This window comes from Eleutherodactylus coqui, chromosome 12, assembly GCF_035609145.1.
Source record: "Eleutherodactylus coqui strain aEleCoq1 chromosome 12, aEleCoq1.hap1, whole genome shotgun sequence".
Lineage (NCBI taxonomy): Eukaryota > Metazoa > Chordata > Amphibia > Anura > Eleutherodactylidae > Eleutherodactylus > Eleutherodactylus coqui.
The window spans coordinates 39,227,822-39,241,631 of NC_089848.1; the positions used below are offsets into that span (position 1 = coordinate 39,227,822).

General features: G+C 48.3%; 1 protein-coding gene across 2 annotated transcripts in view; it reads right to left on the reverse strand.

Moving 5' to 3' along the window:
* The window catches only part of NT5C3A (5'-nucleotidase, cytosolic IIIA), a 45,730-nt gene extending 32,993 nt beyond the window's left edge, over positions 1–12,737 (reverse strand). Inside the window, exon 1 of one of the 2 annotated variants that reach the window (XM_066585399.1) lies at positions 12,386–12,737. In XM_066585399.1, coding sequence (XP_066441496.1) covers positions 12,386–12,523 — 138 coding nt within the window. In that variant the 5' untranslated portion in view covers positions 12,524–12,737. Of the gene's footprint in view, positions 1–6,475; positions 6,544–12,385 lie in introns of those variants that run through there. The other variant, XM_066585401.1, reaches the window with a different exon arrangement.
* Positions 12,738–13,810: the final 1,073 nt, after the last annotated feature.

Sequence of the window (13,810 nt, forward strand, 5' to 3'; positions counted from 1 at the left end):
AGTACTAAGGGTGCATTGTGTAGTCATGTCTGGGTCTCCTATATATTAGGACAAGTACTAAGGGTGCACTGTGTAGCCATGTCTGGTCTCCTATATATTAGGACAAGTACTAAGGGTGCATTGTGTAGTCATGTCTGGGTCTCCTATATATTAGGACAAGTACTAAGGGTGCACTGTGTAGTCATGTCTGGTCTCCTATATATTAGGACAAGTACTAAGGGTGCCCTGTGTAGCCATGTCTGGGTCCTCTACATATTAGGACAAGTACTAAGGGTACACTGTGCAGCCATGTCTGGGTCTCCTATATATTAGGACAAGTACTAAGGCTGCACTGTGTAGCCATGTCTGGTCTCCTATATATTAGGACAAGTACTAAGGGTGCATTGTGTAGTCATGTCTGGGTCTCCTATATATTAGGACAAGTACTAAGGGTGCACTGTGTAGCCATGTCTGGGTCTCCTATATATTAGGACAAGTACTAAGGGTGCCCTGTGTAGTCATGTCTGGGTCCCCTATATATTAGGACAAGTACTAAGGGTGCACTGTGTAGCCATTCCTGGGTCCCCTATATATTAGGACAAGTACTAAGGGTACACTGTGTAGCCATTCCTGGGTCCCTATATATTAGGACAAGTACTAAGGGTACACTATGTAGCCATGTCTGGTCTCCTATATATTAGGACAAGTACTAAGGGTACACTATGTAGCCATGTCTGGTCTCCTATATATTAGGACAAGTACTAAGGGTGCACTGTGTAGTCATGTCTGGGTCTCCTATATATTAGGACAAGTACTAAGGGTGCATTGTGTAGTCATGTCTGGGTCTCCTATATATTAGGACAAGTACTAAGGGTGCACTGTGTAGCCATGTCTGGGTCTTTTACATATTAGGACAAGTACTAAGGCTGCACTGTGTAGCCATGTCTGGGTCTCCTATATATTAGGACAAGTACTAAGGCTGCACTGTGTAGTCATGTCTGGGCCCCCTATATATTAGGACAAGTACTAAGGGTGCACTGTGTAGCCATGTCTGGTCTCCTATATATTAGGACAAGTACTAAGGGTGCATTGTGTAGTCATGTCTGGGTCTCCTATATATTAGGACAAGTACTAAGGGTGCATTGTGTAGTCATGTCTGGGTCTCCTATATATTAGGACAAGTACTAAGGGTGCACTGTGTAGCCATGTCTGGGTCTCCTATATATTAGGACAAGTACTAAGGGTGCCCTGTGTAGTCATGTCTGGGTCCCCTATATATTAGGACAAGTACTAAGGCTGCACTGTGTAGCCATGTCTGGGTCTCCTATATATTAGGACAAGTACTAAGGCTGCACTGTGTAGTCATGTCTGGGCCCCCTATATATTAGGACAAGTACTAAGGGTGCACTGTGTAGCCATGTCTGGTCTCCTATATATTAGGACAAGTACTAAGGGTGCATTGTGTAGTCATGTCTGGGTCTCCTATATATTAGGACAAGTACTAAGGGTGCACTGTGTAGCCATGTCTGGGTCTCCTATATATTAGGACAAGTACTAAGGCTGCACTGTGTAGCCATGTCTGGGTTCCCTGTATATTAGGAGAATAAAGTCTCTGGACCTGTTTAGCACTCCAAAAAAAAAAAAAAAAAGAATACATGTCTGGGGCATTGTATATGCATGCAACTCTCTTTGTAGTTTATTGGGCATATGAACCTTCAGACCACTACCTCGACATCCATCGTCTACAATGGCGAGAGCCGCGTGCATTGTCTCCTCCTGTTTGTAATGCCGATTGGAGGAGAAGGTTGAACCACAATCTCCCAATAGGTAGGTGTTCTGGAAGCGGAACGAACTTCGATTCATTATGGCAAATACTCAGGATATATCATAAATGCTTCAGATGAGAATACCCTTGCGTCCCTTGGAAGTGGTTCAGTATGACAATGTGAGCAGAAAAATTTGTGCACCCCTGCAATAGAGGCTTTGTAATAAAGAGGTATGCCTGGGAGACCCGTAACCCCCAACCATCCCCGTGACTTAGGTTTAATAAGAGGTTTTTTACTTCACTCTGGCCCACACAATTAATTAACATGGATTTTAAAGTGTTAAAGGATCTTGGAATAAAGGCCCATTTATTCAGCTGAGAGCTTCGAGTGGGGTATGCAGAAGACAAGCGGGGCTGCTGTCTTCTGCATACTCCTGCTGTGTTCACAGAGCGCACAGCTGGTATACAGCGGAGCACTCCGAGCAGGGTATACAGAAGACAACTGGATAGCGGTCTTCATACTCCGGCTGTGTTCTCTGAGTGGTATACCAGCTGAAATAATAGTATCAGCGGTGTCCCGCTGAGAACTCAGCGTGCGGCACCGATATGGCTCCTCATTCTCCTTCATCTTTCTGAAAGACAAGGATTGAATGACTTAACGAAAACCGAACGATGTCCGTGCAGTTAGACCCAATGATTCTCGCTCAAAAGACGGCTTTGAGAGAGAATTGTCAGGTTTAAATGGGTCTTAAGGCACGGCAGAGCCTAGAAAAGGTAAAGTATTCGAGGTGAAATGTTTCTCCTCAGGGTGTGAATACGCCCAAACCCTGCGGGTGATCGTCTGCTCCAATATAGCAAATCCGCTGCAATTTGCTCCAATAGCGGTACAAACTTCAGGGAAAACACATCACTGAAGACGGGTGGAATCCCAGAACCCAAAGAGGACAGAGTGAGGGGACCATTTATAGTAGAAGGAACCTTTCAGGCTGGAGAGAGATTAACATTGAGGTCCTCAGAGTTATACAAGTTAACTTTATCATTACCAAGGTTGCCAAATATAATTCAAGGAAGCCTTAGCAACTGCATGGTCAGAAAGACGTATGGGTTCAGTAGCAGCCCCAGGTGACCTGTCCAGTAGGGTAGGAGAAAAGGAAATATAAGCAAATAAAAATGTATAATCCCGGTCTGTAGGGCGATGTGTGCGCCACAAATCTACTAGACGTAGCTGGGCAAGGGGACATTAAACTGCTCCAAAAGATGAAGCCTTACCTATAGAATTTCCATGGTTGGCTTCAGAAGAAAGTTAAAATAAATAGTTACCAAGGATGATCGGGAGGTTGTCAGCAAAAAGGTGGAGGACCCCAGATTGTGGATCACGAAATCAGTTTGTCCTTTATTAGGAAAATACACATTAGCAATGATCACCTTCTGGGGTGATGAGGGAAATTTAGGCCCCTATACATTGAACAAAGTTTCAGATTCCCCATTAGGGATCTGAGGGAAAACGCAAGGTCCAGTTGCACCAGCGGCTTCCAGGGAGTGGGAGGGGGTCAGGATGGAAAAAAAACAAAAAACATAAGTGTTTCAAATGTCAAAGTGCAAAAAATGTAAATCAGCAGACGCATTGTGTGCTGAACCTGAAGAAACAGAAACCAGGATAACGACTGGCAAAGAGAAAAGTAAAGAAAAAAAGAAAGAACACACCTCAAGGGGTGCAACTGACTAGTCGAGCCCCAGGGAGATAGAAGCCTTTTATGGCAAACCGTAATACCCACAACTGAGTGATAGCAATACATAGGAAGCTGAGAGGAAAAAGTAATGGAGAGGCAAGAAGGGAGATAGAAGACAAATCATGAGGAGAGGAGAAGAGGTATAATTAAAGAAGGAAGGGTTAAAGAAACAAAAGCAGACAGAGGACAAGGAGAACTAGGCTTGGAGCCCACTACATGTATAAGGCCCACCAGAAGACCTTTGAACCTCAAGATCCCATTGACTTATAACTCCTCAAGGCTAACGCCTGCCTGCCTACACATGACGTAGACCAGACAGCCGTGGAAAGGTCTGTATGGTCGGCAACCCATGTAACGGGCAACAGAAATCAAGTCATAATGACTATGTGCCTGGTAGTATCTACATGGAATCTCTTTATCTGCGAGGCCTGGAAGAAGTTGTAGGCACTGTTCTCTTTCCATTCTCTTGCTGGGCGTGAAAAGAGGTATGGAAGGGTGGGCCAATCTGGGATAAAGGTATGTTATAGGCATGACATTTCTTGAAGTCTGCCTTAGTAAGCAGGGTCTTAAGATGCTCCTGCAGGTTCCAATCTTCTGATATAAAAGAGTCTATCATGTGAGGAGGCTGAGGAGTTGGGCTAGGTAGGGACCTGGAGTGAGAAGCTGAAGGAGCATGCTTTAAGGGTCTTAAGGCTTTCTCACATGGAAACTGAGAATTTAAAAAAAAACGAAAATAAAAACCACTACCCACGTTGGATGCCACGAGTTTCCTTAGGAGGTAGAGGAAAGCCTGATATTCTTAGAGATGAAAGCAGTGAAGAACTGTTGGCAGCTGTGTAGATGATTCCGGCAGAAGCGTAAGGAGGGACAAGTCTGTTTGTATGTTATAGGTGGGACGCTGACCACTAGGTATAACTGTAGCAAACAAAGTATATACCAGGGCAAGTCCAGGAATATTGGGTCGGGGCCCATCACAATATTATAAGCTGCTATTTGCACTGATGACCTGTACCTGGTGCCGGTGACACTGGGTAACGAACAGCATATAGCCATTGAGGACCCATCCCAGCGGTGGCGAACCTTTTAGAGACCGAATTTAATAACTAGGAGTAAGGCCTCCTGCACACGGGCGGAAATTCCACAGCGGGATTTCCCGCAGAATTTCCGCCCGTGGAAGCTGCCATAGGATTGCGTTAGCAAATGCAATCCTAGGCAAACGGCCGCGATTTGTCCGCGCGAGATCTCGCGCAGCAAACAAATTGCGGCATGTTCTATTTCTGTGCCGGGCTCGCATCTCACTCCCCAGCTGCCCGGCAGCCGACATATCAAACAGCCGGAGCCACAGAAGCAGGTAAGTACGCGCTGGTCCCTGCATGGGGCGGAACGGGTCCCGCTGCGAGAATTCTCGCAGCTGGATCCGACCCGGCCGTCTGCAGGCCCCTAAGGCACCATTTAAGAGCATTTGAAGCCAAACTGTAATAAGCCAGCATAGGAAGTTATTAGACTTCTGCCAAGTAGATCTAGGCTCTTCTTATACGCTGTCCTAGTGGTGGGAATTGGAGCAGGTGCAATGCTCTATACACGCTAGGCAAGCTATATACCCAAGACCGCCTGCACACGGCACGTGCGGATGCTGAGGGATGTCCCGCCAGTCATCGTAGAAAGGAATTTAAAATGCTTGTGGACAATCGCAGATTCAAGAGTTTTCTGAAAGGATGCATGCGGGTGCACAGCAGATCTGCGGAGGGAATCCACAAGCCCAGTGGTTCCTATGGGGGACTGTAACAGCGGATCATCCACGAGGGTGGCGAGTGCGGATTTCACAATTCAAATCTGCCCGTGTGCAGGGGGCCTAAAGCACATGATCCTGGTGCAACTACTGCACTACATCCCGGACAAAGTCACTACTCTCATAGTTGCGGGTGTATATAGGTGTCCGCAGTATAGTTGGTATTTAGGATTAGTGTGTAATCCTACATCAGCCTAGTAGCTGTTAATAAGACAATCAATTACAGGCTGCACTCATGGCATGTATCACCTGAGGCTAAGGCGCAAGGGTCAGTAAAAAAATAAAAATTTACTTACCCCCTTTTTTTCTCTCACTTTTGTTTTTTCCTCCCTACTTTAAAAATATCCTAACTCTTATTCATGTATCCACGCGGCTGTCTGAGGGCTTGCTGCAGGACAAGTTAATGTTTTCTCTGGTTCTATTTAATGTACCATATAATATACAAAGTTTTTAAAAATTTTAAGTGCATTTCCCACGGGGAACGCGGCATAAATCCTTCTGTGCACATTAGCCCTTATACAGCAGGAGGAAACGATCGACAAAAACCAAAACACCTAGATTTATAATTGGGGGGGGAAAAAATAAGACCACCACACTAAGCCAGAGTTACGCTTTTTGATCACCCCATCCTCAAGAAAAAAAAAAAGGAATAAAAAGCGATCAAAAAGTCATACCGTATATACTCCAAAATGGTATCATTAGAAACTACAGGACGTCCCGCTAAAAACGGACCCTCAAACAACTGTCAATGGAAAAATAGAAATGACTGGCAGGCAAAGATTTTACCAACAAGATTGTTTTTTAAAATTAGTACAAAAAGGGAAAATACATGAATAAAATTAGTTATTGATGTAATTGTCCTGACCCACAGAGCAAGGCTGCCGCAGTCTGTACACCGTAGAAACAAGACCTGTCCAAGGATGGTAGCGCTGCACCCCCCCCCCCATCGTGCCACTGAAAGATGCAACTCGCCCGGCAGCTGACAGCTACGCTAACGGATAATAAGAGTTAATTATTATTAAAATGTGAAGGAAAAAGAAAAAAATGCAAAGAGTCGGTTCTTAAGGGGTTAAAGATCCCAACTAACTTCTAGATTTTGCTGACAGTTTAAAGTGCTGTCAAACTCTGAACCTGATGAAGTAGCGCTGAGCGGTGCTGGAGTCTTATCACCCACATACAGGACAACCCCGAGTGCAGCAGTTACGGACTTACCTCGTGTTCTGGGAGCTCGGGATGAACATCCAGAGCCGCCGCCGTATTTATAAGCGAGCGCCCAGAGAATGTCCTATGTAATCCATAGAAGACCGGCTGCACCAGAACAACCAGTAACCTTCCTTACAGCAAGAGTGATTCATAGATTCCATACAGATCAGTCATCCAATGCCTCCCGATGACCAATATCACAGGTGGATACGTTACCGCACAATATCACATGCTATTGTTATACCCTACCGGATAGACCGGGCGCCGTACTATTAAACCGCAACAAGAGGACTACATCAACACAACGACCCTTAGATGATTAATACTCAACGTCTCCAGAGGCCGGGGCAGTGCGGTCACTAACAGGTGGAATACGACTTCTGGAATACGGAGCCCGTCGTAGAACCCGCGGGAGATCAGCGGACTACAATCCACCGACCTCAGATGACTTGGCTGCACAATGCCAGGCTGAAGAGACATTTTACTAGTATGAAATAGTACCAAAACCCAAGAGATATAACCGTGTGGTGCTAAAGAGAAGTATTTCACAATGCTAGAGTTGCGCTTTCTTGCACATTTTCCCAAAAATAAGACAGGGTCTTATATTAATTTTTGGTCCAAAAGATTTTATTTTTTACATGCATAGCTGCCTGGATAATATTTAAATTGACTTTATTAACTGTAACTGGGGGGGGGGATTTTTGTTGTAGGGCTGCATCCTCACAAATCCTGGAAAAATTGTGCTAGGGCTCATTTTCAGAGTAGGGCTTATTTTCAGGGAAACAGGGTAAAATGTGGGATTATAGGTAGCGGATACTAAAAACAGTTAAACAGCAAAGACCATATTATACTGGCGGGATTTATTAAAGTGTAACTGCACTTTCTCAAAAACGTCAAAAGTTCTGATGACTGGGAAAGGGGGGGGGGGGGCAGGGACCTCACCAATCGTTAGAATGAGCCAGCTGAAGTACTAATCCCAGCCTGTTAGCTGAAGACAGACAGGTCTACAGGCATCTTCAGCTTGTGAGCAGCCATAGTAGTTGGACAAGCATTGCAACGGCTAAGTTCTAGCAATCGATCAAAACTCAACAGGTTCCTACAACATGCCAAAACCACATAACACAGTAACCGGGTTTGAGGCCAACATCACACGGACGAGTGCCATATCACACTGAATCACGGCCCAATATGGCGCTCACCAAGATCCGTTTTACCCATGGATGAAGGCATTTTTATATCAAATCCGCCTCACCTCACTTCAGGGAAGTAGTGATCCTCCGCCGCCGCTGACAGCCGCAGTGGAGGATCGCAGAGTTTCTCCCATTGTTTTCAATGGGCAAACCCCGCATGGCGTGAACCTAGGTGTGATACTGCTGCCAGCTTGATTGAAAACAATGGGAGATGTGATGCAAGAGCACACCCAATGACAGGACATGACACAATGTTTTTTTCTGGCATTGTGGTGCGATGTGTAGAGGGGGAAAAAAAAACCCGCTTGTGTGTATAACCCTATTCAAAAGAATGGGGTACATATTGGTGTAACACACAAATCTCGTGCGATTTGCTCAGCCATGTAAAAGCGGCCTAAGGCTGACCAACAAAACATATAACCCCCCCAATGATGATCCAGAGGAAGGAAAAATATATGAGGGAGGAGCCAGTTATCAGAATAATCCCCGGATCACTGATTTTTCTGAAGTAATCAGGGATTATGACTTATAACGATCTATCACTCAACAAACACATCCAGGCCGCTCTTAAACTATTATGGAGTTCGCCATCTGGCAGAGAGTTCCACAGTCTCACTGCTCTTACAGTAAAGAACCCCCTTCTATGTCGGTGTAGAAACCTGCATTCCACTAGCTGTAGCGCGCGCCCTTGTTACAGTCACAGTCCTGGGTATAAATAGATGATGGGAGAGACTGTTTGGCCACAGGGATTCCCCTTTCCTGCTCCCCGAATGTAGCAAAAAAAAGGGTAATCCCTGCTGCAGATGTGAAACCACCCTGACTTACCCACATTCCCACCAAGCTGATTGAACTTGCCCTTCCTATTTAGCATTTTCGCATCTCCCCGATAAAAATACTTTTTGAACGACAAGTGGAAATTTGTTATATTGTGGTCACCATTTCCCAGGCGCCCCCCAACGTCCCCGCTTTGTTATTCTGTCAGGTCTGTGGGTTACCATAACGGCTGTCCGTCTAGTTGGGTCCTGTACAAGTTGGGTATGGTAATCCTCTTTAGTAATTGGCAGAAACGTGTACCTTGCAGAGATCTGCTGGTTTTGGCTTCCCAGTTTATACCCAGATAGTTAAAGTCCCCCCATAATAATTAACTCATTGCGATTTGCCACCGAATATAACTCTTCCTGTTAAACCAACAGACACGTGAAGGCAAGCGTGGAGCCGAATACCCGGAGATCGCTGCCCAACGGGTAGGACTTTATGAAGCTAATTAGACGATGTCAGGAGATTGCATGATCTATTGATTTAATTACTGGTGGAGATAAAAGAAAAGCATGTAGTAAGTATCATCCCCACACGTGGCTCACGTCAGTCATCCATCAGAGCTATAATTGAGGAGGCATCCAATTATGGGAGAGGCGACGCGTGACAGAAGTGCGGGCGTACTTTACAGAGCGGTCATTCTTCCTGGAGGCGTAATATATTCCCTATGAATTATATTAAACCTAATGAATGGAATAGATTATATCCTACCCAGCAATATATATATTCCCTATGGAATGAATATATGCTGGGGGTATATTGCTAATGATGGTCCATCTCCAGAATTATGGGGTCACAACATGGATTAGCGATGAGTCTTTCTCATGACTGTTCCTGCACATCGCTGGCACGGGAGCCCAACAGTGCAGGGGACAGGAAGTGGTGCTAAGAGGAGGGGGACACAAACTTATTTAATCCCGCTCTAACCACATCAAAGAACCCAAGCAAAACCTGCACATGTGACCGCACGCTAGCTGAGCGCTAGAACACAAATATAAGGCGGCGATCAAAAAGCCATATCTGCCCCCAAATGGTATCAATAGAAACTGCAGGACATCAGGCAAAAAACGAGACCTCGCATAACTAGGTTGACGAAAAAACAACAGGAGCCAGGCCGGGCTCACACGAACAAGTCGGATTTCGGAGAATCCGCAGAACGAGACCTGTGATCATTTCCGGAAAGTAACTGTGAATGACTGTTGATGCAAGCGTTTCATTGCGCCGATCTATGCCATGCACAGGGTATCGTCCTCGCGGAAGAAAGCACGCATCCATTGACATCAATAGTGGCAGTCCGAGCAGGACCCGCGCTAAAATAGAGCATGCTGCCATCTTTCTTCTGCTCACGGAATACGCAGTTTCTATCTGCGAGTGTGAACGAAAAAGCAGAAATGCATGCCTTAGGCCTCATGTCCACGGGCAAAAGAAGAATTAAAATCCGCAGCGGATTTTAACTCTTCTCCTGCCTGCGGATCCGCATCCCATAGGGATGCATTGACCACCCGCGGGTAGATAAAAACCTGCGGATGGTCAGTAAAAGGGATTTTTTAAAAAATGGAGCATGAAAAAATCTGGACCATGCTCCATTGTCGTGCAGGTCTCCCGCAGGCTTCTATTGAAGTCTATGGAAGCCGTCCGGATCCGCGGGAGACCTAAAAATAAGAGTATACTCACCTGCTCCGGATCTTCCCTTCGCCGCGGCTTCATCTTCTCTCCGTCGCAGCCGGATCTTCTTTCTTCGGGCCGGCGCACGCGCGGGGCACGTCACCGATGTCATCCTGCGCATCCGCCGGGCCGAAGAAAGAAGATCCGTCCGCGACGGAGAGAAGATGAAGCCGCGGCGAAGGGAAGACCCGGAGCGGGCGAGAGGTGAGTTCTTATTTTTATGCCTCATGTCCGCGGGGCAGGAGGGACCCGCTACAGATTCTCCATGGAGAATCCGTAGCGGGCCTGATTTTCCCCGTGGACATGAGGCCTTATAATGCCTGTGTTTTACCGCGGATCTCCCATGTGGACGCCAATCGCGGAATCCACAATCCAAATCCGCCCATGTGAGCCGGGCCTAATGGCAGCAGAAAAATAATTTGTTTTTAGCAAAAGTACTTTATTTTATAAAAGTAGTACAGCAAAAGAAGAAAAAAATCCTATGTAGGGAAAAACCAAAAATGTGGAAAAGAAAAGGGTGCGTCGTTAAGGGGTTAAATATGACCTGAGAAATAGAGGAACGCCAAAACAGTTTTAAGGAACCGGTATTCTGGAACGGTTATTCTACGAACACTTCCGTAGGACACGTCAGGACATGCATGTATGACAGCCTGACATTAACCCCTGGCACTCCGTGACGTAATGGAGGATCTGAGTTTGTAGGGTACGAGACTGGCAACCGATCCCGCTTCATACAACGCGGGTGGCAGCCGCCTTCAACATGGGTGGCAGCCGCCTGTGATCATCTCTCACATCAATTGTGGTTATTAACCCTTCAAATGTCGCCAATTCTGACAACAAATTTAAATGCCCCGGGGTGCCGTTCGGTTGCCGTGGCAGCTGGAGGCGAAAGCCCACAGAGCTGCCATACCAGAGTACCTATGAAGCCAGGCCCGTGACGGGGATTGATAGACTGCCTGTCTGACCGCGGTATAGTGCAATACTTGGGTATTGCATCACACTGCAGGAACAATTAAACCATCGCAGGTTCTCGTCCCCTAGAAGTTCTGGAGGTCGGCTGACGGCTCAGAAAATATTTTATTTTCAAAAGATTTTTTTCCAATTATTAAAAATTGGTAGAGCAAAAAAAAAACCGACCGAGCGTAAAGTGATGGTTCGGTCCGGGTCCTCCTGCTGCTGTCAGGAGCTCCACCATGCCTCCTGTAGTCCTCGGCCACGCACAGAAGATCACTTTCTGGTTACAGAATTCATAAATCCCACCTCCAGGAAGCGATGGCTCTGATTGGTTCATCAAATGCTGCATTGATTGGTTCATCAAATGCTGCATTGATTGGTTCTTTGACCGCTGCTCAGCCAATCACAGCCATTGTGTTGTGGAGGCAGGATTTATGAATTGTCCAATCAATGCCGGAGCTCCAGAGAGCAGCAGGAGGGATCGGATTAAGCCTTTTAAGTATAAGACATCCCCCCCAAATAAGACCTAGCACCTCTTTTGCAGCACAATATAAGACAGGGTCCCCTAGATCCATCCTGTCTTCATGCAGCAAATAGGCTTGTATCGTGCAGATTAGCGCAGTCTGCATTACCGACCACAGCAGGCCACGCTGCGACTGTCCCCCCGCGTGTCTGCGGGCCGCGATGGCATTTAAGCCGTCCGTACTGCACACAATTTGCCGTGTGAAGGAGCCCTTATGAAGACCCCCTGATGTTACCCACGGGGAAGACGAGCGGCACCCTGCAACGGGGTGCAGGAGGAAAGCAGGCCATCGTCTCCGGGGATGAGACCTCCCAGCGCTGTCCTTCAGCCCCAAGAGCCGAAGGCGACAGCTCGATCACACCCCCAGCAGGATGTGCCCCCTTCTGTGCCTGCAGCACGTTGTGCCCCTCTCTGCACCCATCCGCCAGCAAGTTGTCACCCACCCCCCCCCTCTGTGCCCACCCCCTGGCAGGGTGCACCCCTTTTCTGCCCACAGCAAGTGGTGCCCTTCCTCTGGCAGGGTGCACCCCTTCTCTGCCCACAGCAAGTGGTGGTCCCCTCTGCACCCACCGCCTGGCAGGGCGCACCCCTTCTGTGCTCACCACCCCCAGGCAGGTAGAGCCCCCTGTGCCCACAGCAAGTTGTGCCCCTCCCTCTGTGCCCACCAGCAGCAGGTTGCACTTCTCCTGTGCCCCCGGCAGGTAGCGCCACTCCGTCTGTGCCCAGCAGCAGCAGGTAGCGCCCCCTGTGCCCGCTGGCTGTATTACTCACCATTTCTATGATTTTGGTTTTCCTTCCAGTTTTCTTCTTGACGGCGAATATATACTGCGTGAGCACCACGCCGGCGACCACCGCACACATGCTGGCACTGGCCACTGCCCCCACCTTGGCCACTGCAGACCGGTCCATGGCTACAGAGGCTCAGCCAGCTCCGTACAACCGCAGGGTATAAATGAACTGTAGGAATCTGGCGTCCAGCAATCCGTTACTCTGTGAGGCGTGCAGCATCACACAAATCCATCCCCGCGGCCGGTAACCATCACACAGCCGAGTCTCCTGCGCAGATCCCGCTGTAACCCGCCTCCACGGCCTGCCGGCTATCACGCTTCAAGAAGAGACAGGACCTTTACTCCCACTTCCTGTTTCCATGCGTTCCAACCCTCGCTCTGATTTATAGCTCCGCCCACTTCATTTGCGGAAAGACGTGACGTCCGCACCAGCATTGTTGAAGACCTATACCTACGAGAGTGTCCGTCGGTTGCCGTGGTAACCATAGGAGGACGTAGAGAAGAGGCGATAATGCATCCTATAGATGTGACTGAGTCGCCGGCCGCGATAGACAGCGCATATATCAAACTCTCTCTGCGTCATGGCCTTAGCTGCGTGACACTCCCCGAGTAGATAGTCGATATGCCGCAAGTGAGGAAACGCAGGACCGCTCGACCAGCAAACACAGCGGACAAGAAAACCGGAGAGCGCTGCGGAGAACAGTGCGGGGGGTGGGGGGGCAGTGCGGAGGGCAGTGCAGGTGGACAGTACAGAGGGCAGTGCAGAGGATATTGTGGAGAGGACAGGGCAGTGCAGTGCAGAGGGCAGGGTAGAGGACAGTGCGGAAGACAGGGCAGTGTGGAGAAACTGTGCGGAGGGCAGTACGGAGGACAATGTGCAGGACAGTGCGGAGAACACTGCAGAGGGCAGTGCGGAGAACAGTGCAGAACACAGAGCGGAGGACAGTGCAGGTGGACAGTATAGAGGTGAGGACAGTGCTGAGGGCAGTGTGAAGGGCATTGTGGCGCACAGGACAGTGCGGAGGGCAGTTTGAAGAACAATGCGGAGTAAATTGCAGAGGACAGTGTGGAAGCCAGTGCAGAAGGCAGTGCGGAGGACATTGCAGAGGGCAGTGTGGGTGGACAGTGCAGGTGGAAAATGCGGAGGGCAGTGCAGAGGACATTGCGGAGGGTAGTACAGGTGGACAGTGCAGGTGGAAAATGCGGAGGGCAGTGCAGAGGACATTGCGGAGGGTAGTACAGGTGGACAGTGCAGAGGATATTGTGGAGTGCAGAAGACATTGCAGAGGGCAGTGTGGAGGGCAGTGTGGAGCAGGGGACATTGCAGAGGGCAGTGCGGAGGGCAGTGTGGAGCAGGGGACATTGCAGAGGGCAGTGCGGAGGGCAGTGTGGAGCAGAGGGCAGTGCA